Source organism: Monocercomonoides exilis, assembly GCF_001643675.1.
Source record: "Monocercomonoides exilis strain PA203 chromosome Unknown scaffold27-1312184, whole genome shotgun sequence".
In the NCBI taxonomy this organism is placed as follows: Eukaryota; Preaxostyla; order Oxymonadida; family Polymastigidae; genus Monocercomonoides; species Monocercomonoides exilis.
Genome location: NW_027150572.1, coordinates 1,092,329 through 1,115,422, shown reverse-complemented (window position 1 = coordinate 1,115,422; position 23,094 = coordinate 1,092,329). Strand labels below are relative to the sequence as shown.

The following is a 23,094-nucleotide window of genomic DNA, read 5'->3' as shown; positions in this document are numbered from 1 at the left end:
TGAAAGGAAAAAAAAGACCGAAAAATTACGAAATAAAAATGATTCACAAATTATTCACCACACTCGAAGGAATTCTTCTAATATCGATGATGACTTGATGATTGTTGAAACAAATGAAATTATAAAATCAAATAAAAAAAAATCTTCCAATTCGGAGATAGACAATCACTCAAACAAACGAATATGTTTTTAATCTCTATTGAGTATTTTGTTGTTTAAATTTGTTGAAATATTGTGTTTATTGTTTTTGAACTGTTTCCACAATTGTTAATTTTTTATTAATTTCTAAACGATTTTTTCAACTGTAATGATTTGAAGTTCTTATGCATTTTTTGATTTATGTTGTTATTATATTCTTTTTTTAATGAGTTTTCCTGACTTCATTGCTTAGCTTATTGCAGTCTAGTCGGTTCCGAAAAAAAAATATTCATAAAACATAAAGGGGTTGGGGTTCCCGAAACGCAGACTCCCAGGAAAAAATGATAATACTGTTTTTCAAACTTTATTGTTATTTTTTTGCTTAGCTTGCAAAAGTCTAGTCGGTTTCGCTTTGTGTTAAATGAATATTTGGGGTTGGGGTTCCCGGAATTATGACTCCCAGGATGAAGTTATGATAAATCTGTTTTTTATTTTTTCATCCTTTATTCAAAAAACAGTTATATTTATTTTGAAATTGAATGAATTAGTAACATTTGTGGAAAAGTTTCAAATTTTTTTAGATTTTTTTTTTGATTATTTTCACATTTTGAGAACATCAAAGTACTATTAATTATTTCTATTTTAAATTTATTGGTATGTTGAAGTTTGTTTTGAGAATTATTTGTTTTTTTTATGGAAGAATTAAAAAATCAAACATTATTATCATTAATACATTTATGATGAAGAATTTTTATTTTTTAAAAAAAACAAAAACTATTTCCCACAATTAAATTTAATTCTTTGAAGATAAACAACAAGGGCATAAAAATTATGATTTTCCGTATTTCGTCCCATATTTCTTATTAAAACTTAGTTTTTTCTCTGACAAAGCTCAATTATATTCATCAATAATTGTTTTATTTATTATTTATTGATATTTTAAAAAAAATTAAAAAAAAACAATAAAAATTTTGAGTTTAACCTTATTAATAAATTTGAAATTGTCAGAAAGTGATTGTCACATTATATAAAAACTATTTATGTTTTTATCGCGAACAAAAAATTATTCTTAACAAAAATATTTCGTTTTTTATGAATACTTTTCAAAAAGTTCGAAAAGAATGAAATAACAAAAGAACAATGCTTGCAATAGCTTTCTTTTTTTATTTGTTAATCAAATAATCAAAACAACATAAAACTATTCGGTTCAAAACATGATGCACATTTAAAAAAACAATATGTTAAAAATATTTTCATAAACAAAAAAAAACTCAAATAAATCGTATGTGCAAACGTTTATCCAATAAAAAACAAAAAGATTTTAATCTATTTCAATCAAAAAAGTTGATAACAAAGTTGGAATAACAAAAATGGAAAGTTATCAAAAACCTGAATCAAACTATTAAAACACCAAAAAATGTGATAAACATTGAATAAACTCTAATCAAATAGTAACATATCAAAAATTCACACAATAATAACAATAATAAGGACAAATACGAACAAAACAAAAAAATGTTTGATCGCAATTTGTGATCATAAAAATAACAATTTCGCCTTTGGTGAGATTGAGGGAAATTCAATTAAAATTAGAAAAATTAGATAAACCTGACAAAAATCGATTTGACTGAGTCACATTTTCGTGACTCAGTCAAATCAATCAAGTTCTACTTGAGCTTTTTCGAATTGAGCACATAATTTTGATTTGACTCAATCAATTTGCATTTAGTCAATCTTATTTGATTTGACTTAATCAAATCTGATTTGAATTGATCATTTTTTGATCTTTTTTGAAAACAATTATGAGTCAATTACGATCAAGATATTGACTTATTTTTTCAAACTCTCTACCTTGTTGGCAGATCTTAAAAATGCAACAAGTTTGTGAATTCTTTTTTTGATTGGTTTAAGTATTTATTGTTTATTTTCAACATCTCTTCTTCCGATTCGGATCGTAATGAACAATTTGAAACTAACGTTTACAACACGTGCAAGAGATGATCAACAGTTAAAATTTTATTTATAACTGTATTTCAGAAAAACAAAAAGCTCTTTCGATCAAATTTTATTTACTTTTTTGTTTTTGTTAGGTTTTTTTTTCATTTCATTTTTATTAGTATATTTTACATAGAAAACTAACAAATATATAGAAATTTTCTAAATAAACACAATTTTTGTTTTTCATTCAAAAAAATAAATTCAGAATTGGAAATATTAATTATTAGTGATTATTAAAAATATGAGATGGTTGCATAAAGAAGTCAAAGAAAAATTAAATGATATTCACTTTTTATTCAGTAACAATTGGAGAACAGATGGGGGTTTATTTTGTTTTGAATCAGCAGAAGATGAAGAAGAAGCAGTAGATGAAGATGATGATGAAAAGGAAGAAGAAGGTTGTGTTTGTGTAAATGAAGGAAAAGGCTGAGTTGAAGATGGAGAAAAAATACTTATCGACTTCCATTGCTGCGGAAGGTGCCAAGCTTGTGAATTATCACAATTTTGATCTTCATCAAAATCTTTTCTTTCTTTTTGCAAAACCTGTTCCCTTTGCTCGCTTCTTTGTTCGAAAACTTCGCAGTTCGCTCTTTCTCTTCTTTCTTTCGCTTTTTCTGCTTCGTACACCCTTTGATCTTCATCAAAAGCATCTTAAATAAAAAAATATGGTAAAATGATGTTTATAAAAATGAAAAAATAGTAAAAGAAAATAAAAAATAATGGTATAGAAGTGAAAGATAAGCCTCCTGTTTCTGCCAAAATTGTAGTTATTGTGGGTGTCAGGGTATTTTCTGGATTGAGTTTATTTTTCATTTTGGCGAAATATCTAGCATTAGCCACCTTCTTTGCATCAACTTTTCTCAAGTAATTCGAATATAGCTCCTCCAAAAACAATGTATTTGCTTCAAAATCCTTATTTGTCAGTGGATTGTGCAAGATATGAAAGTTTGTTAGGCAGCAAGCCACTGAAAAATAGTCCCCAACACGCTCCATTTCAAAAACCCACGGATGACGGAAGACAGAAAAGAGAGTTTTGAGTCTTCCAAAGAATCTTTCAACAATAACACGATGAGATGCAAGCTCAGGAGTTCCAACGGGCTTTGTGATAATCGCCCCAAGCTCTGGTTTCGCTCCTATGTAAGCGGAATCGGCCAAAATCTTTGCTCCTCCAAGCTTTTGAACAAATGTGGGGTAATGTTCTTTGAAAATAGTGAAATCGTGAGTTGACCCAGAGTAGATAGAACTGATTGTACTTGCTGTCCCCACCTTGGGGTTCACTCCCACCTCCGCCTTGACACAATAAATGTGATGCTTCCCTGAGTAGTATTTTTTTCCAAACTCCAACCTCCCTCCAGGCCTGTTTGTAGGTATTACTGTGCAGTCAAGCACAATTCCCACCTCCTTCATTTGCTCCAAACGATCTGGACGAAATGAAAGAAAAAGATCTGCAAGTTGAGATTTTAAATTTGATGCTGTTGAATGAAGAAGTCGAACTGTTGATGTTTGAGATTCGTGTTTTGATTGAGATATGACGTGAGTTAAAGAAATAGAGCCATGGTGAAGAAAAACTAACAAAAGAAAAAGTTGTTCATCCAAAGATTCGATTGATTTTGCCCTTCCACGATGAGGTTGGGCTGATGATGAGAGAAGACGAAGAAGCAAGTCGAATTCATAACGAACAAACCCAGTCAGTCGGTGAAAACCGAAAGATGGGTCAGAAAATTTTTTGCAAAATTTATCGATGATTGATTGCTGATCATCATCAGATTTAATCTCAATATGAGATGGCATCACATTTCTTTTTTCCACGCTCGTTAAAATATCGAAAAATGGAGATTGAGACATGAATAATAAAGTTGAAAAAAAGTTAAATACAAAAATGCCCATTAATAACAATTATTATCGATCATATTCGCACCCACAATTATAGTAATTTGCATTGACTCAATCAAATCGATTTGTCTCGATCTAATTTGAATTATATTAAACTTATCTACTTTAGCAAAGGTAAATAATATATGACCAGTTCAAATCGCATAAGTTCTACTACATATATGCCCTAGTAGCTCAATTGGTAGAGTGTCAGACTGAAGATCTGCAGGTAGTTGGATCGAAACCGACCTGGGGCAAATTTTTATCTATTTTGTGAATAACAATTGTTTGAAACAACAACCAACTTTGAAATAAAAATAATTTGTATGTTTGCAAAAAAATCAAAAAGCAAGATAACTTTTTCTGGTTATCATAGTTAACATTTTTAAAAATTTTAAAGTCTTGTTATCAAAAATTATATGTTAAACAAAAAAAAATTTTTTTAACTCATTCCTTCTGCTCTCAGAAATGCAATCTCTTTTTCCTTTGCAATTAACTGAATAAACTCAGAATTTTTGTCTATTTCCATTCTAAGTCGTTCAATTTCACTTTTCATTAAAACAACTGCATTTTTTGAAACCATAAGATAATGCTCATCGTCAACGTTTTGAAGCTCCGCTTTTTCTCTTTCCAATCTTTTTTTCCTTTTTCTTTCTCTTCTTTTCTCTTCTGCATTTTCATCCTCGCTGGAATGAAACAGAGATTGCGACGGAGACTGAGATGGGGACTGTGAAGGCGAGTGAGAAGAGAACGACAGCTCATCAAGCGTGTCGCTATCATCTGGGTCTGCTGACACATTTGAGCTCATCTCAGAGCCACTTTCTTCGCCTTCCCCTCTTCTGCCCTCTGCTCCTTCTTGTGAATCCAGCGCATCTGCAACATCAGACTTCTGCAGGAATGGAGGGAAGGACTGGAAAAGATGATAGTCGAGCGACTTCACAGGTGGCATTAACTTGATAATCGCTTCCGCTTCTTCCTCCCGTTTTCGGTTCTTTTCTTCTTCTTTTGCTGCTTCAACTTCTTCTTTTCTCTCTTTCTCCTCTTCTGTTTCCCCCTTTTCTTCAAAAAGAAAATGCGAAGAAAAACGATGATCATTCATTAAAGAAGAAGAAGAAGACAACAAATTTGATTTCAAAACCTGTGAAGGAAGCATCAAAGGAGCTAACGTTGGATTCACCGTAATGTTCGCAAAAGCCGAATTCACATTTTTATCCTTCTCCATCTTCTCCTTCTCCTTCTCCACGATCATCAAATGCCTCTTCTCCTCTTCCTCTTTCTTCTTCAGGTCATGCACAACATCCTGCTTCCGCTCCCAATCCAGCTGCTTCTTGTGCATCTCGCTCTGCGTCTCAGTCACTTTCATCAGCAATTCGTGGGTGTCTTCCCCGCCGTGGCTGAGCAAGGCACTCAGAGAAGAGGTGAAGTCGATGATCGACTGGATGAACGAGCCAAGCACTTCAGAATGGTGGAACGAAGGGAAATTCAGGTGGGCATTGAACTGCTTGAGCTTTTCATAGGAAAGAGGATTTGGAGGAGGAGGTGAAGAAGAAGAAGAAGATAACGATGACGCATCTAAAGAATTCTGATTGAGTGGCTGTGGCACAGAAGAAATAGGAGTTGGTGTTCTACGTTGTGATTGAGATGGAACTGAAAGTGAAGTGGAAGAAGAAGAAGAAGGAAAATGTGAAGGAAAAGGAGAAGGCGAAGGCGAATATGAAGGCAGCGCGGGCGTTGAAGCGCGCTGTGAAGAAGCAAGAGGCAGAAGCAGCCCTTGCATCAGAGAATGCAGTGCCATTACTGTCGAATCTGCGTTTTTCTGCCTTCCAAACGCCCCTTTCATCCGCATCCCGTTCGAAGCGCTCGCATTCCCCCATCGCTCTCTTCCTCTGTTCTGCTCAAAGGAAGCAACAGAACCGCCAAGCTGAGCAATCTTTGCCTCGCTGCGCCAGTCGCTCCACGTCTTCTGCAGCTGCGGGAAGCAAGTGGTTGGGATGAAGTGGAGGTCGAAGTCAGACATCGGCATGGTCTCGTCAGAGGCAGCAGGATACGTGAGAGAGGTGAACGGGATGAGGGTCATTTGGTAGAGAAGACGGAAGGGCGCGATGAAAAACGTGTGGGCTGACATGGGCATCCGACTAAACGAGGCATTGCTGTTGGAAAAGCTCTGTTTGGAGAGAAGGGCTGTGGATGACGATGATAATGATGATGGATCAACCTCTGATGTATTGTTCATATTCAACTGAGTTAGCAAAAATGAAGATAAAGCAGATAACTTTGTTCGAATCTCATTTTTCCTGTTAGCTTGTCCTTTCACTCTTCTGTTTTCTTTCTCCTTCTCTCTTTCTTTCTCTTTCTCCTTCCCTCCTCTTCCCTTTCTTTCGCTCGTTCCCTGCTTCCCCTCGCACTTCTTCTTCCCCAGGGCATTCATCCAGTTCATCCGCTCTATTCCACACAAAGATGAGTCAATCAGCATCTTCGTTGTCCCTTGCACCGGATTGCACATGTCCATTTCCATCGCAAACTCGTCAAACTCGACAACAAACAGAGAAGTCGTAGAGGAGGCATTTGAAGCATGGCGCCTTGGGTGGCGTTGCGATTGTTGTTGCTTCTGTTGAGCTTGTGAATTGTGCGTATTGTGAGAGCCTTGCGAAGCACTTGCAAACGAGACAGATATGCTTTGCTGCTTCGAAGCAGCAGCAGAAGAAGAAGAAGAAATAGAAGAATGTTGTATTTTCTTTTTGTCTGAAACTCCATTTGAGGCAAATGAATAAGCGTCTGTTTGTTTTGATTGGGACGAAGAGAGAAAAGAAGAGGAAGAGGAAGAAGAAGATGATGATGAAGTTGATTGCTTGTTAGGAGGAGATGAAGGAGGAGAACTAAACAGAGGGCTGCTGATATTCGAATGCTGGCGCACCAAAGGCGAGCGATGTGGACTAACAGAAGGTGAGCCTCCAAGTGTTGGTGGTGACACAAGCGGTTTGTTCTTCTGTGAATCTGCCGATGAAGAAGCAGAAGCAGATGAAGATGATGATGCATATGAATTCTGTTCTGCATTCCCATCTTTCATCTCACTCAGACTCAGAGCAATTGCTGTCTGCACATCTTCTTCTTCTGCTTCTGCTTCACGCTGAGCAACTGACTCATCCGAACTGAAAATCTCGTCTTCATCTGAAAGTTCATCACAGATGTGCTTTTCTTTTCTCTCTCTTCGATTTTCCTCTTCTTCTTTCTCTTCCTTTTTCTCTTCCTCCTCTTCTTTCTTCTCTTCCTCACTTTTCCCTTTCCCTTCTTCCTCTCCTCTTCCTCCTCTCTGTCTAAACTTCCTCTCCATCCACCTCATCCTCCTCTCTCCCACATCCCCCGTCCCCACAATCACACTCACGTTGTTCAAATAGAAGTCCATCAGAAGCGGAGAAGGAACACGATCAACCTGCGGAATAGGCATAAACAGCATCAGAAACTGGATGACTGCAGGCACAGCTGTGGAGAAGAAGAGATTCGAGTTGTTGATCACGAACTCATACACCATTGGCGGAACAAGTGTCATCTGTGTCAAGCGATTAAGCAGATCAAGCTCATCAATTGTCATTGTCTCCATTGATTGAAGAAGGGACTCAACATTCGGATCTACTAGCTCTGTGGCTTTTCTTTCGAGAAAATTTGAAGAAGAAGAAGAAGAAGGCATAGCAACATCTTCAAAAGAAGCATTTAGATCACCTGGAACAATGCTTGAAGATGTTGGTGATTTACTTATTGCATCAATTGAGGGTGTATTAATCCTCGTATTTGTATCTGTCTGAACAACTTCCTTTTGTTGAGCTTTATTTGGCTGTGTGAATGCTGACTGATTTGCATTTGAAGGAGAAGCCAACAAGAATTCAGATTGTTGCAATGATGATGATGTAGATGAATCATTTTCAGCTGAAATTTTGCTATTTGATTGAGCCTTTGGAGTTTGCTGTGTTCCGTTCTGTTGATTGAACTGCTGCTCAACGTGCTGTTTTGATAGAATTACTGAAGGTAAGAAATTTGCTGCTTGAGGCAGAACTGGGAGAACACGCATGGCAACGGGGGAGGGAGCAGCAAGCAAAGAAGAAGCATTTGTTAGTGATGATGTTGATGATGATGAAGATAATGAAGAAGAAGATGATGATGATTGAGAATTGCTAATTGTTTGATCTAAATTCTCAGATAAATTGGATGAATGAGCAGAAATTGGTGATTCATTCCCTTGTTCCTCAATATCTGCACTAACTTTGCGAGCTGAAGGCGCTACCAGCCCAGTTCCACTTAACCCTCTTTCAACATCTCCTTTTTCTCTAATTCCCTTTTCTCTTCCGTTTTCATTCTCAAACACATTCGTTCTGTTATTTCCATTTCCCCATTCTGGTTCCTCTGCCTCTTGCAATCTCAGCACTTCTGGCTTAAACTGATCACTTTCTGCAGCTTCATTCACCCCATTTGCAGTCAAATTGGGTGTTCCATCGAATGCCAAAGGCATTTTCCTTTCGCCTTTGCCAATTTGTGGAGTGCCTTCATTCTGCTCATCTCCGATCTCTTCTTCCAAGTCAATGAATTCTCCTTCTTCATCCAAGAACTCACTGTCAAAGCTTTCGTAGTCACTTGTGCTTAGCTCACTCTCTTCTCTTGCATGTTTTTCCTCTCCTTCTTCTCCTCCTCTTCCTCCTCTTCCTCTTCCTCTTTCTCCTTCCTCTTCTTCCTCTTCTAGCTCATCCTGTTCTCCCAACAGCTCCTCCTCATCAGCAAAGTCAGTCACCCCAAACCATCTCTTAAACTCCCTCACTTCATCTTCATCTTCTGCTCCTTCATTCACTGCCTCCATCGCAAACACCCCATTTGCACTCCTCCTTTTCCTCTCCTCCCGCAACCGCTGCTTCTTCTTCTCTCTCCTCTCCCTCCTCTTCAATCTCCTGGCAAGCTTCTGCTTCTCCTTCAACTTCCGCTCTTCGTTCCTCTTCCAGATTCGAAAGCCCATTTCCTTCGAAATCGCAGTTGGATATACAAAAGAAGCTGGAATGCGATTGGGGAGCTTCAAAGTGAATGAAATCATCTTCTGTTTAAGTGAAGGATCAGTCGGGGGTGGATTACGGAAGTTCAGTGCAGATTCGGTTGTTTGACTGGCATTTGCATATGTATTTGTATTTGCATTTGCATTCATTGAAGTCTGCTGGAGAGAAATAGAATTATTCATTGAAGCAGAAGCAGAAGCAGACAGAGAAGGAGAAGGAGAAGAACGAGAAGAATGATAATAAGGAGAATAAGGAGACAAATGTGCTTGTGACAATTGAGGTGTAGTGCTTCGTGCTCTTCTTGTGTTGTTGAGGTGAGAAGAAGCAAAAGCAGTGGGCGAAAGAGAAGCACGTGAAGAAGGTCTTGAGGCAATTCTTTGCGAAGTTCTGTTGATGTGTGAAGAGATCGTTGGAGAAGGCAGACCATCGATCGAAGCAGGAGAAAGGGTTGGGCGGTGATGTGTGAGGGAGACAGGGGAAGATTGGGGTGGATGTGAATGTGAATGCGATTGTGATTGTGATTGTGATTGTGTCTGTGCTTGAGAATGAAGAAGTGAATGAGAATTTGAATTTGGTTGAGAATTGTGTTGAGAAGGAGAATTAGAAGGAGAAGAAGAATGCTGGTTCAAATTTTGTTGTGGAGTGATGTGTTGATTAGAGAGTGTTGTGGAGTGTTCATTTTGACTGGTTTGGGAGAGGGAGAGAGTGTGAGGTGTTTCTTGAGGTGAATGTGTGGGAGAATGAGAAGGTGAATGAGATGAAGATTGAGATGGAGAAGAAAAAGAAGATGAAGAGGAAGAGGAAGAAGAAGAGGAGGAAGAAGAAGAATTTGAAGTTGAAGTGTTATCAGAAGAAAGTTGCCCATTTGAATAAGTTCCGCTGCTTCTGAGTGTGTTCATCATCAGCGGAGGAGGCGGACAAGGCTGTTCTTTTGTTAGCACAAGCTTCAAAAGCTCTTCTTTCTCTTTTTCTTCTTTGCTCATTCCAGAACGAATCGATTGTTCTGCTGAAGAAGAAACGGATCCATCTGAATTTGTTGTATTTCTTTGTGTCTTACTTCTGTCTTCTTCGTAAATATCTTCAACTCCGATTAATTCAACTCCTTCAATGTCTTCTTCCTCTTCTCTTTCTCTTTCTTTTTCTCTTTCTCTTTCTTTTTCTTTTTCTCTTTCTCTTTCTCTTTCAACTTCTTTTTCATCTGCAATCACCCAGTCTTCCTTCTTCAGCTGCTCCAATTCTTCTTCTCTCTCTTTCCTCTTCTTCTCTTCTTCTCTTTGCACGTGCAACCTCTTCAACCTCTCCAGTTCTTGTGCCACTTTCTTCTTCTTCGCCTCTCTTTTCCTCTCTCTTTCTTCCAACTCGTCGTTTTCGATCAAAACTGAGTCAAATTCTTTCTTCTGCCACAGCATCTTCCTCTCTTCCATCATGTTCTTCAGTAAAGGCGTAGCAATATCGATTTTCTCTGCTTCAACAGTCAAAACCATTATTCCCCATTCCAATTCATTGGAGGACTGGGAAGAAGTACCATCTGATGATGATGATGATGATGATGAGGAGGAGGAGGAGGAAGTTGAAATGGAAGAAGAAGAAGAAGAAGAAGAAGAAGAAGAAGAAGACAAAGGAGAACACGATAAATCAGTTGAATTTGCAAAAGAACGCAAGTTTTTATTCAAAGAAGGGGTCATTGTTTGTGTTATTCCTCTATTTCTGTTCTCTTCTTCTGAAAATTCCATTTGGGATGTTGAATTTATCGCTGTTGAAGATGTTGAAGAAGCCAATTGTGAATTTGTTTCATCGTCTTGGTTTGCGAAGATTGAGCGAAGGATCAGAGCAGCAGGCGAAGGAGTCACTTTGGAAACGGAATTTTTGATTGTCATTGTGGCGTTCTCGATGTCGAATATCAGAAATGGAACCTAAAAAATTAAAAAAAAAAGGATGAATAAATTTGAAAAGATATAATACAAATAAGGAGGAAATAATTAAAGATATTAAGAGAATATGAAAATAAAAAATAATTTGATATAAATTCATTCAAAAAAAAGAAAGTTTCAAAAATGTTTCTTTTTAAAAAAGAAAAAGAAAAAGAAAAAAAGAAAAAGAAAAGAGAAAAACAGAAAAAAAATCCTTTTACCAAATTAAATCCCAAAAAAAAATCCCATCCATATTCTCATCTCATTTTCTCCACACCTCCTTCATCTTCTTCGTCTGCTTCTGGAAAGGCGGGGGCTCCTGTTTTGCCAGCTCCAAAATCCTCCTCATGATGTGTCTTTTCCATTGTGGCCTTGCAACAGGCTGTGGAGGAGTCACAGGAGGATAAAGTGATGTTATCTTCTGGATGGAATGCAGCCAGTCAAAACCAGCTGAGAAGGAAGCAGTTATTCGGTCGAAGTAAAAAAGGGGCTCTAATGTGAAGAAGGAAGAGGAAGAAGAAGAGGAGGAGGAGGAAGATGATGATGAATCAGAACTTAGTTGACTTTTGAAATTATCGAAGATGTTTGTTTGCTTTACAGAGGTTTGTGGTTGTGATTGAATAAAAGGTGTCGATGATGACTCAAACAAAGTGCTCTGTGAATTTCTCAAAGCAAACGGAATCTCAAAATCTGTGTTTTGTTGCTGCATCTGTTGCTGCATATGCAATTGCATTTGCACTGAATTCTTCGCTTGTCCATTGCAATTTGGCGTCAAACTTCTCCCTGCCCCACTCAACACACCAGCCCCCGCCGAAGCACCTGGCGTAACTCCTCTTCTAACTCCAGGCAAAAGAGGCGTTTTCACATTTCTTTGGCTCAGTGCAGGTGTCTTTCCTGAAGAAAACGATTTCCGCCCTGGCAAAGCTGCTGTGTCGCTGCGAAATGGCACAGCTGTCCGGAATCTCGCAATCACATCCTTCTCTTCTCTCTCTTCTTCCCCTTCTTTCTCCTTCTCTTTTTCTTCTATCATTGCCACTTTCTCTCTCTTCTCCTCTTTCATTTTCAGTTCGGCCTCTTTCTTCTGGTCTTTTATCTTCCTCGGCGCCATCGCCTCAATGAACTTATCAACCGCCGAGGTTGGAATAAGCGACAGAGCTCTTTCAAATATCTTCTCCTTCTCTGCCTCAATCGCTGCAATGATCGAAGTGATGACTGAACGCAACAGAAATGTTTGCGACCGGCGGAAGGAAATATCCACGTTGTGTGTGTGGACAACAAGGCGAAGGGTCAAAGGATTGCGTTTGATGGCATCGAGAATGAATGCAACGTCGGAATCAATAGAAGAAAATGCGCTGTTGATGAGAGATGGAGAAGAAGAAGGGAAAAATTGAGAAGATTGAGATAGGAATGGGGTGAGTGAAGGGGTTGGCGTGAGGGGAGGGGTGTATGAAGCAGAGGGAATCAAAGAAGAAGCTAAAGAGGAAGACAAAGAAGAAGAAGAAGTTGAAGAAGGCAATGAAGAATTCTGAGAAGGTGGCTGATAAAACGCTGGTGTTAATGCTGCTCTTTGAACAGAAGGAGCAGGAGAATAAGAATGCAAAGAAGAAGAAGAGGAGGAGGAGGAGGAGGAAGAATGTGAAAGAGAAAGAGAAGAAGTGGAAAGAGAGGAAGAAGGAGGCAAAGATGGTGGGAATGAGCTGACAGTTCGATGAAGAGCAAAATTTGCAGTGTCATTTTGATTGGATTGCAAGTTCATTTCAGAAGAAGAGATAGGGAAAGGAGTAAGAGAACCAAAGGCTTCTCTTTGGTGAGTGCTGATTTGAGGGAATTGTGCGGTTGAATGAGAAGAAGAAGAAGAAGAAGGAAGATTCGAAATTGAGCCAACTGTGTTTGTGGGCGATTGAAGCGAAGAAATACGAGTGGAAACAGGCAATTGTGGGAATTGAAGCTTTGAATAGCCAGCAATATTACTATTACCATTACTATTATTAATATCTCTCTCATGATTTCCTCCTCCTTCTCTACTCCTTTCCCCTTCTTGTTCACTCCAGCCCACTTCTTCCCCTTCCTCTCCTTCCTCTTCCTTCCTTTCATTCCTTTCCTCCCTTCTTCCCTCAGCAAAAGCTGCTCTGCTTCTCACAAACTCATCCAACAGCCTTCCAATCGCTGATCTCTTTTGAGGAATTCTTGCTTGTGCAGAAATATCAGCATGAATTGGGTTAACCAGAAATTGCCAGCAAAAACGATCAGGATTGAACAAAGCCACAAACACGCCGTCGATTGTTCCAGTGGCTAGAAGAAGAGAAGTGTAGAAGTCTTCTATCTTTGGAGGAGCAGGCAAGCAAACAGAGGAAGAGGATGAATTGTCTTGAGGGGTTGGGGAATAAGCAGGAGGAGATTGGGACAAGAAGGAAGGATGAGGAGAAGGAGATTGGGTGGGTGTGGAAGGAGCAGGAGAAGAAGGGTACATGGAAGGCAAAGGAGGAGTATATGGAGAAGTGATGAGAGGAGAAGAATAAGATGATGATGAAGGTGATTGGATGGATAAGTCGGAACGTTTGCGTTCTTTTGAGGAAGAAGAAGAAGAAGAAGAAGAAGATAAAGAAGAAGATGGAGGCGGAGGAGGAACATGATGGCGTAAGTTCAATGATCCCGTTGTGGAAGAAGAGGCAGAAGAGAATGAACGAGCTCGAACAGAGGGGTTTGATGATTGATCGATGTTGGATTGCGAAGAGGAGGGGGAAGAAGAAGGCAAATTATGATTATTTTTTTGCTTCATTTCCTTCAATCGCAATTTTTCTTCAATCATTTTTCTCTTCCTCTCCTTCTGCGCAGCTCTTTCTTCTTCTCTAATTCTTCTTTCTTTCTCCTTCTCCTCTTTCTTCTCCTTCTCCTTCTTCCTCTTCTCTTCTGACTCTGGCGTTATTCCCCTCAGAACAATTGGGCCAATATGCACTGCTATTAGAGGAGCATTCACAACTGTTGATTTTGGCACAAAAATCGAATCTTGCGTGGCCGAAGGAGGAAGAGAAAGAGCATCATTAGCTTGGGGAGGGAGGAAACGAGAGGAAGAAGGAGAGGAAGAGGAAGGAGAAGGAGATATTGTTGGTTGAGTGTTGAGTGAACCAAAAGAAACAAAATTGTCAGAATTTGAAGAAGAAAGAGCAGAATGAGGCAAAGGCGATCTGTATTGTGTCAAAGTCATCGTTCTATTTGACGCAAAAGGTGACAGCTCATCTGAAACCGTCATTGTTCGTGTGAATTTCTGGTGAGAAGATGAAAAAGGATTGGAATTTTGTGAGTCAATGCTCATTGAATGCACATTTGGTGATTCGGATAAAGTGGAAAGAGAAGACGAGAGAGAAGGAGTAAGCTCTGGAGAAAATGGAGATAACTGAGAGAGAGAGGAAGAAGGAGAAAGAGAAAGAGAAAGAGAAGAAGAAGATGGAGAAGAAGAGGAAGAAGAGGAGTTTCTATTTGTTTCTTTGATGTCCAATGGAACTACAATGAGCATATCACTTATCTCAAACACAATGTCCTTCGTTGAATTGGCTTCAAGCCCACTTCTTATCTCCCCCAAAATCGACTGCAAAAACCCTTCTGACTTTGAATTTTTTTTCTCCTTTGTTTGTTTTGCTATTGTTTCGTTTGAGTTAACATTGTTTTCTCCTTCTTGTTGCCCTTCTCTATTATAATTGTTATTATTGTTATAATTATTCTTTGAATTCACACTGTTATTATTCGCATTCTCCATCCTTGTCTCAGCCATTCTGAGTGTCGATACTGATCCTCTTCGCTTTCTCTCCTCCATTCCGATCTGTTCCTTTGCCATTAATTGCATTTGTGATTGAGACTGAGGTTGGGACTGAGACAATATTTGTGCATTTTTCTGTGTTTGCAACATTTTTTGTGAAGGCAAAGAAGAATTCGTGTCTTCGATGCTTGTTTCAATGGCAGATTTGAGCGAAGAATGGATTGGATCGTTTGGAGAGCGGTTTGACGGCAAAGGCGATTGAATGGCTGATTGGAGTGGAGAAGAGGAAAGAGAAGTTGAAGAAGAAGAAGAAGATGATGATGATGATGATGAAAGAGAAGAAAGAGAAGAAGAAGAAGAAGAAACACCATTCACAGCCCCAGCAGCCGGAGCAAACAAGGAATTGATGTCGAACCCTTCTTTCTTATCCGCATAGAACGACACAGCTTCAACAGCAAAGTCCATCACATCGCTGATCAAAGTGAATGGCATGTACAAATGGAACGGGAGTGCGAAAAAGCGAAGCTTGAATGAGATCGTTGACTCATAACAAGAGAGAAAGCGAGTAACTGCTTCTTGTTCTGCCGTTTTCTCGTTGTTTCTTTCGTTTATGTAATCCTGCAACAGAGCATTGAAATCGCCTCTTGATAGATTCTTCTGCCTGCTGATGTTTTGTTCATTGGAAGAAGAGAAAGAAGAGGAAGAAGCAAAAGAAATAGAAGAAGCAGAAATAGAAGGGGAAGTTAAAGATGTTGTTGATTGGGACAAATGATGTTGAGGGGTAGCTCTGTTTGAATTATTCATTGTAGAAACTTGAGTGACAGACAAATAGGAAGGAAATGGTGATGATGATTGAACCAAACCCTGGTTGTCTGCAAGAGAAGATGAAGAGGAAGAAGAGGAAGAAGAAGCAGAAGAATTAGAAGGCTGAAGATGCTGTCTTACTGAAGGATGAGGAGAAGAAGGAGAATACGGCGGAAGAGGAGAATTTACAGGCGGAATAGGAGAAGACACACTTTGAGGGGTCATAGAAACCTCTTCTCTTTCTTTCTCCTTCTCAATCGCCCTCATCTTTTCCTGCTGTTCGTTCCACACTTTCAAATAGAACGCATCCTTCAGTTTCATCTCCTCCTCTTTCTTTTCTGCTTCTTCTTTCACTTTGTTCTCATCAGGCGGATGATAGGTTGTTCTTCGATGCACTTCCAACAGAAGAAACAGCGCAGGACGAGAAGAAGGAAGAGGGACAGTTGCAGAGGTGAATCTGGGGTATTCCACATGCTCATCGCTGCCATCATCGTAGTTTGCATCGTCAAAGGGGAAAGAGTTCTTCATTGAATGAGAACTCGATGAAGAAGAATGGAAGAGCGGGGGCGTGTTGCGTGTGGATGGGGATGCAAGCACATTAGGACGTGAGCCTGTGATTGTGCGATGGCGAGAAAAAGAACTAGAAGAATTCAAAGAAGTAGAGGAGGAAGAAGAAGAGAAACTTCCCTTTCCTGTTCTTGCCACACCCACTGCGCTCAAAGAATTTGGCATATTTCCCTGAACATTTCCTCCATCTCCTGCTATCGCTGAGGAAGAAGAAGAAGAAGAAGATTGCGCCGATGAAAGCGGATACGAATCCACCACACCTTCATCCACCAGCATCACATCATCTGCCCAATCATCTTTTTCGCTGCCATCGCTTTCTTCGTCGCTTCCGCTTGTTTCACTTTGCATGTTCACTTCGTCATACAACACGTCATATTCCGTCAATGAAGAGTCGATTGACTCATCGTAGCTGTCTTTGTCCGCCTGTTGGTTGCTTTCACTGCTTGATTCACTTTCTTCTTCCTCTTCTTCTTCTTCAGAATAATATTCTTCAGCATCATCATCATCATCATCTGCAGTTATCCATTCATATTCGTATTCCTCTCCATCATCTTCTTCTTCCTCCTCTTTCTTCCTCCTCTCCTTCTTCTTTCTCTCTTTCTCCTCTTTCTCCTTCTTTTCCTTTGCTTTCCTTTCAAAATACCTCCTTTCCTCTTCATCATCTGCTTCATAATCCATCTTATTCGTATAACCCGGAATCATCTTCATCTTCCTCTCTTCCTCCTTCGCCTCCTCTTCCTTTCTCATCTTCTCCCCAATTTTGCATCTTTGCTCCTTCTCTGCCATCCATTCAACCATCAGCAGCTTCAACAGCGCAAACTTATCTTTTCTGCAATCTTCTCTTTCGATTCTCTTGTTCCTCAGCTTGTTTGCCGACAGAAATAAAGCGGTTGCTCTTGTCAGCTTGAACGAAGGCAGAGGAAGAGTCGGATTTAGATCGTGCAGAGGGTAAGCAACTGAATGGAAAATGTGTCTAAGCTCTTCCACAGTGAACGGGGTAGCGATTTCAGAAGGGGAATGATTCACATACGGAGTCAGCTGGCGATACAGAGGAGGTCTCGAAATGGCTGCGCGGAAGGAAGAAGAGCGGTTTCTGGTCATTTGGGTGAGGGAAGATGGGTTTGTCAAGGCAGAAAGAGAAGGAGAACGGGTTTGGAGCAGGTTTGGCAGGATGCCTCTGCTTGTGGTGGCTGTTGGATGGATGAGGGGATTGTGGAGAGAAGAGGAGGAGGAGGAGGAGGAGAGGGAAGAAGAAGTAATAAATGATGAAGGTGAAGAAGAAGAAGAAGAAGATGATGATGATGATGATGACAGAGATGAAGGAGAAAACGTAGAAGAAACAGAGAGAATTGATTCTGGTGTATTTTTGGTTGCTTGAAGCTTGAAAAGTGATGCAGAAGATCCATTTTCATTCATACCATCTGATGAAATTGTCTTTTTCTTCTTCTTCTTCTTCTTCTTTTTCTTTTTCTTGTTATTGTTCAGATTTGCATTGTCATAACTTTCTTGTTTTCTTTTTCTTTCTTCTTCATTAACATTTCCTTCTGCTCCATTCACTTCTCCTTCTTCTTTCTTCTTCCTCCTCATCATCTTCCTCAACCTCCTCTTCTCTTCTTTCTCTCTCCTCCTCTTCTCCTTCCTCATCGCCTCTCTCCATTCATACTTCATCTTCAGCCACACTTTCTTCCTCTCTTCTTCATTTCTCTTTCTTTCTTCTTTCTCTTTCATCAAAATCAGCCTTTCTTGTGTGTCAATCACCTTCCAATTTGGCTGCTGCAAAGGAAGCGACGTCGGCCATAGGAAAAACACTCCATTTTGGCCTAAAAACAAGGAAGAATCGAACATATTTGTCTGTTGCTGTGACGAAGAATTAGGAGAAAGAGAAGAAAGAGAAGAGGAAAGAGAGGAAGAAAGAGAAGAAAGAGAAGAAGAAGAAGAAGAAGAAGAGAGAAAAGCTGGGTTTTTGATTGGTTTTGGTGAAAAATGAACGATTTTTGGTAAATGAAGCTGAGGAAAATATTTTGATGGAGAATTCAAAGTTGATATTTGTGTGGATGAATTTTGAGAAGCAGAAAGATTGTTGTTTTGCGCTGTTTGCCCTTGAAAACCAGAAGCAGCACCAAAAAACTTCGGATTTTTGGAATTTTTCCCCAATTTTCTGTTTCCTTTCCCTTTTCCTCTTTCTCTTCCTCTTCCTCCTCTTCCATATTCATCATCATCTTCTTCTTCTTCTTCTTCGCTGCTTATATCCCCAAAAATCGTTGCTTCAGATGAACTAATACCTCCTCTATTCATCTTCCTCTTCTCTTTCCTCCTTTTCTCTTCTTCTTCGTCTGACCTTCTCACATTCTCCATCAAAATTCCCTGCATCGAAGGAACAAGGCAGGCGGATGGGTGTAAAGTGGCTAGTTGTGTGTGGGGCAGGGGGATTCCAACAGAAGGAGAAAGAGAATTCATTGAAGGAGAAGCAGAGAGAGAAGGAGAGGGGGAAGGAGATGGAGATGGGGAGGGTGAGGGAGAAGGAGAAGAGGAGGAGGAGGAGGAGGAAGAAGAAGAAGAAGAGGTTTGTGACGTAAAATGCGGCAAAATCGTCTGATTCTGTGCGGAGCGCATTCTTTCTCTCTCTTTCATTCTCAGCTCTCTAATCGTCCTCTCCATCTGTGCTTTCTCCCTCTGTTCTTTCTCTCTCATCATCTTCTGCCTCACTGCTTCTTCTTTTGTTCCATAGAAATGCTGAATTTTCACACAGCCAACCACAAATGACACGCCAACACTGGCTGAATTCTCGCCACACAGAAGATGAGGAGCAGAGGCTGGGTCGAAGGGAGATGGAGTGAGAGGTTTGACACGATGGAAGAGGGAAGAGGAGGAAGAGGAGGAAGAGGAGGAGGAAGAAGAAGAAGAAGAAGCGGTTTGGATAATTGAAGGAGCAGAAGAAGAGGATGATGATGATTGTTGCCCTGAATTTTGTGTTTGTTGTGAAGAAGAAGCATTTGATGAAGGAGGACCTGCACCAGAAGAAGAAGATGATGAAGAAGAAGTCAAAGATGCTTTTAATCTCGAGAAGAAAGATCCCGATGAACTCCCCTTCTCTTTCTCTTTCTCTTTCTCTCTTTCTTTCTCTTTCTCCTTCATCATCTGCTTCTCTTTCTCCTTCGCTTCTTTTGCTTCCTTTTCTGCCAACGCTGCCGCCGCATTCGCAGCAGCCAGTGCGGCAAACTCGTTTTCCTTCTTCTTCTTCTGCTCCTGAATGAACTGCTGCTGTAAATAGAATGCTTGCTCATTTCTATTCAACGAAGGCGCGATGAGAAGAGGAGGGTTCATCATCCTTTCCACAAAGAGACGGTGGCGAAGTGGTGAAGAAGGCAGGGCAATGAAAATGAGCTGGCGAGGTTGCCTTTGATGAAGATGGTATAAAAGCGTGTTTGTGCTCTTAGAGAGGGAGAGGGAGGAGGTGGAAGGAGATTGAGAGAAAGATTGTGATTGTGAAGAGACAATTATTGACATATCATTGCATGGATCTTTATCTTTCTCTTTATCTTTCTCTTTTTCCTTTTCTTTCCCCTTCTCCTTCTCTTTCCCCTTCTCCTTCTCCTCTTTCTCCATCTCCTTCCTCTTCTTCTTATCGTCCTTCTCCTTCTCTTTATCCAAGCTCATATCCTTCAGCTTCTTCACAAACTGAGGCGGAAAAGGGAAAGATTCATTCACAAGCGACACACACAAATGAACATGTCTCGTGTCACTCACAAAAAATGGCTGAATTGGCGGTAAAGGAACAGGGTGGAAGCGAGGGCGAGCGTTTTCAGAGGAAGAAGAAGATGATGATGAATTCGATTTATTAGCTTGGGGTGTGTTGAGAGATGAATGAGAAGAAGAAGAAGAAGAAGAAGAAGAAGACAAAGGAGAAAGAATCTGAGGAGGCACCTGATTTTGAGTGGTCCTTGACTTCGGAGCCTCTGGCGGCTTCTTCACATCCTTCAGCGTCATCATCTTCGTCGCCAGCGCTGCGGCTTCTTCTGCCTCTTCCTCAATCGTCTTCTTTCCCATCTCATCTTCCCTCCTCCTTGACGAATATGACGATGACATGTTGTTCCTCTTCACAATCACAGAATTCCGCTCGTTTCCGCTTCCTCTATCAAAAGTGATCATTTGTGCACCCGCATTTCCACCTGCTGTCCCTCCAACGAATGCTCCTGTTCCTGGTGGAATTGAAGAACTGCCTCTTCCTCCTCCTCCTCCTCTTTCTCTTTCTCTTTCTCCTCCTCTCTGTGAAGAAGAAGATGAAGCAAATGAAGAATTAGTAGATGATAATGTTCGTTGGATTAATCTGTTGCCAGAAGAAGAAGGCAAAGAAGACACAGAAAGAGGCGTGGAGTCCCAAGACAGAGTCATTTTGATTGACACACAAAAAAGCGACACGATGATGTGGTGAAAGGGAAGTGACTGCAGAAAAGAAGAAGTTTTGCGTGAGGTGAATGAGTGTGTGTGTGATTGTGATTGTGATTGTGATTGCGATAAAGATTGAGCTTCTATTAATTCGAGTGAAGAAGAAGAAGAAGTTGATATTTGATCAGTTGTTGTTGGTTGAGAATCTGTTGCTTTGTCAATTTTTGGTTCAGACTGTTTTTTGCTTTCTTTCTTTTTCTTGTCTTCTTTCGAAGATTGGCTTGTTTCACCGTCTTTTTGTGTTGATTTCTCATCATCTTCATTTCTTTCTCCATCAACTTCTATTTCCTTCCCTTTTCCTCCTTCTCCTCCTTCTCCTCCTTCTCCTTCTCCTTCTCCTCTTCCTCCACCAACAACATCCTCCAAGCTCCTTCCTGCCCCAAGATTAGCAATCCAATTCCACAAATGCTGCCCATATTGCACAATCATTTTTGCTGTTGACAAAGTCAAAGGAAGAATTAAATGCCCTATCACAATAGAAACCTGGAATCCTGTGAAGGATTTCGTGTGCTTGGAGCGGGTGAAGATGAACTGAGGAAAGAGAAAGAAAGAGAGAAAGAGAGAAAGAGAAAAAAAAAGAATAATTATGAATGAAAATATATATTTGTTGAATGTGATAAAAAATGCATTGAAATTTCATTAATTTGAAAAAATACATTTAAACAATAAATAAATTCGTTTTCATTTATGAAAGCAGAAAAAAAAAATGACATATATAGCAAACCCTCGCTTTCAATGGAAAAGCAGGTATCAGAGGTACTCCTTCATTCAGAGGAACGTAAAGTGGTCCGCTTTTTGGCCAAAAAGTGGCAGTGCCAGTTGGGTTCTGCTGTTTATGAGGAGGAAGAGGCGGAGGAGGAGGCGGTGGAGGAGGAGGAGGATGAAGAGAAGAAGATTGTGAAGAACGATCTTTGTCGTTTGCCTGCAGAGTTTGCGCGCCAGAATTTTGTGATGGTTGTGATCGAATTGGAGGAAGAGGTTGAGGAATGGAAGAAGCGGAGGAAGACAACAATGAAGAGGATGAGGGATTATTATTGTTTGCTGACTGGTTTGCACTGTCTTTCAAACCTCCTCCTCCTCCTCCTGATGATGATGATGCTGATGAAGTTGTTGTTGTTTGACTTGAATTCTTATCACTTCCCACACCTGCCCAGCTCTGCTGCTTTGCCAGACGGGGCGTGGTGAGTGAGGCGCCAATAGAGCCAATGATGAGCTCTTTGTGGTAGTGCTTCTCAATCTTCCCTTTGTTCCAGCGCTCGGCTGTGGCGATGTCGGAGAGCTGTTGTTAAATGTAGAGAAAGAAAGAAAGAAAGAAAGAAAGAAAGAAAGAAAGAAAGAAAGAAAGAACAAACCGCCCAATTTGAATCTGTAGAGTACAAAAGAAGATCCTTCATGTGGAAGAGAAAGGCAGGAGACGAAGACAATGACTTGTTCGTTCTCGATGTCTGTCCTATTCGTGTCTGGTGAAAACGTGATTGAGCATCTGCCGAGGAAAAAGAACCAGAGGGAGAAGGAGATTGAGGCACTGTGGTTGGAACAGGGGTTCGAATAAAAAGTGAAATGTCTCGAATTTCTATCCGGCAGTATGTCAGAATTCGTTCTACAAATCTTGGCAAGCCAGTAGCCAAGCTAATTGCCGGTGAATCTGTTTGGAGTTAAAATAATAATGTTTCAAATTATAGAATTTTTGTTAACAATTTTTTTAAATGAATTTAATATACCTTCTTCAAAATCAAAAAGTTCAGGAGTTTCTATTCCTTTCTCTTTATCCTTGGCTTTTTTTTTCATTTCTTTTTCGAGTTGCTTCTTCCTTTCCTTTTCTTTCTTTATTTTCTTTTTTTCTTTGTCTTTTGCCGTTTTCTCTCTGTCTTTTATAATTCTCTGATAAACATCTGGTTTCAGAATAAATTGTTCTTCACGTGGTGTCGGAGGAGGTTCTAATGACGCATATGCGTCAACCTGATTAATGGAAATCATCAAAGGTTCCGTTCCGAAAGACGTAATTGGAAGCTAGATATGAAATGATTGAATCATTATCAGTAATTTTGTTTCAAAAAAATGAATCAAACAAAATGTTCACACCCGAAGATACATTTTTGAGCATCTTACACATTCGAGAAAAAAAGGAATGTGAAACATTTTGGTGATATATTCACAATTGAGTTCTGTAAGTTTTTTATCATTGATAAGTTTTTCATAATTTCCAAAATTGAACAAAAATTCGAAAAATAATCATTTGAAACAACTATAGATTTATTTCGGAAACGGTCTGAATTCATACCAACATTGCTCAAAACTGCTTTGCCGTTTAAAATACTAATGTCAACGCTCTGTGGGTTGTAATTTAGAATAAAAGGCTAGAGAAATATTTTGATAAATATATATACAATAATTAATGGCCATTCAAATGTAATTTTCAAACCTCGAGATAACGCCCAACAAACTGAGATATCATGTAAAAGTAATTTGGATGCTATCTGTTATGGGCTGTGAATTTTTCTTAATCAATGACTAAATGATTAAAAATCATTGTTTATGATGAAATTGAAAACACTTTGTATTTATCATTAACACC

General features: G+C 39.7%; 2 protein-coding genes across 2 annotated transcripts; both read right to left on the bottom strand.

The window, feature by feature from the left end:
- Positions 1-3,086: 3,086 nt before the first annotated feature.
- Positions 3,087-3,543, bottom strand: MONOS_13208 (putative DDE superfamily endonuclease; the record flags this gene model as incomplete). Its single annotated transcript, XM_067865892.1, has 2 exons — positions 3,087-3,101; positions 3,139-3,543. The coding sequence occupies 2 exons, from the start codon at positions 3,541-3,543 to the stop codon at positions 3,087-3,089; spliced, it is 420 nt and encodes a 139-aa protein (XP_067726063.1).
- Positions 3,544-4,366: 823 nt separating this feature from the next.
- MONOS_13207 (putative N-terminal region of Chorein or VPS13) lies at positions 4,367-23,001 on the bottom strand. Its single transcript, XM_067865891.1, has 8 exons — positions 22,942-23,001; positions 22,801-22,876; positions 22,602-22,684; positions 22,241-22,529; positions 21,872-22,164; positions 21,244-21,798; positions 11,226-21,050; positions 4,367-10,951 (listed from the first exon to the last, which is right to left on the bottom strand). Exons 1-8 carry the CDS (start codon positions 22,972-22,974, stop codon positions 4,451-4,453), a joined length of 17,655 nt encoding a protein of 5,884 aa, XP_067726062.1. The 5' UTR covers positions 22,975-23,001; the 3' UTR covers positions 4,367-4,450.
- Positions 23,002-23,094: the final 93 nt, after the last annotated feature.

Excerpts from the sequence above, each read along its gene's own strand:
- MONOS_13207 (XM_067865891.1), bottom strand. The coding sequence starts at position 22,974 with ATGATATCTCAGTTTGTTGGGCGTTATCTCGAG. Across the intron at positions 22,877-22,941 it reads TTGTTGGGCGTTATCTCGAG|CCTTTTATTCTAAATTACAA; the intron begins GTTTGAAAATTA and ends ATATTTCTCTAG. Across the intron at positions 21,051-21,243 it reads CTTTTCCATTGAAAGCGAGG|TTCATCTTCACCCGCTCCAA; the intron begins GTTTGCTATATA and ends CTCTTTCCTCAG.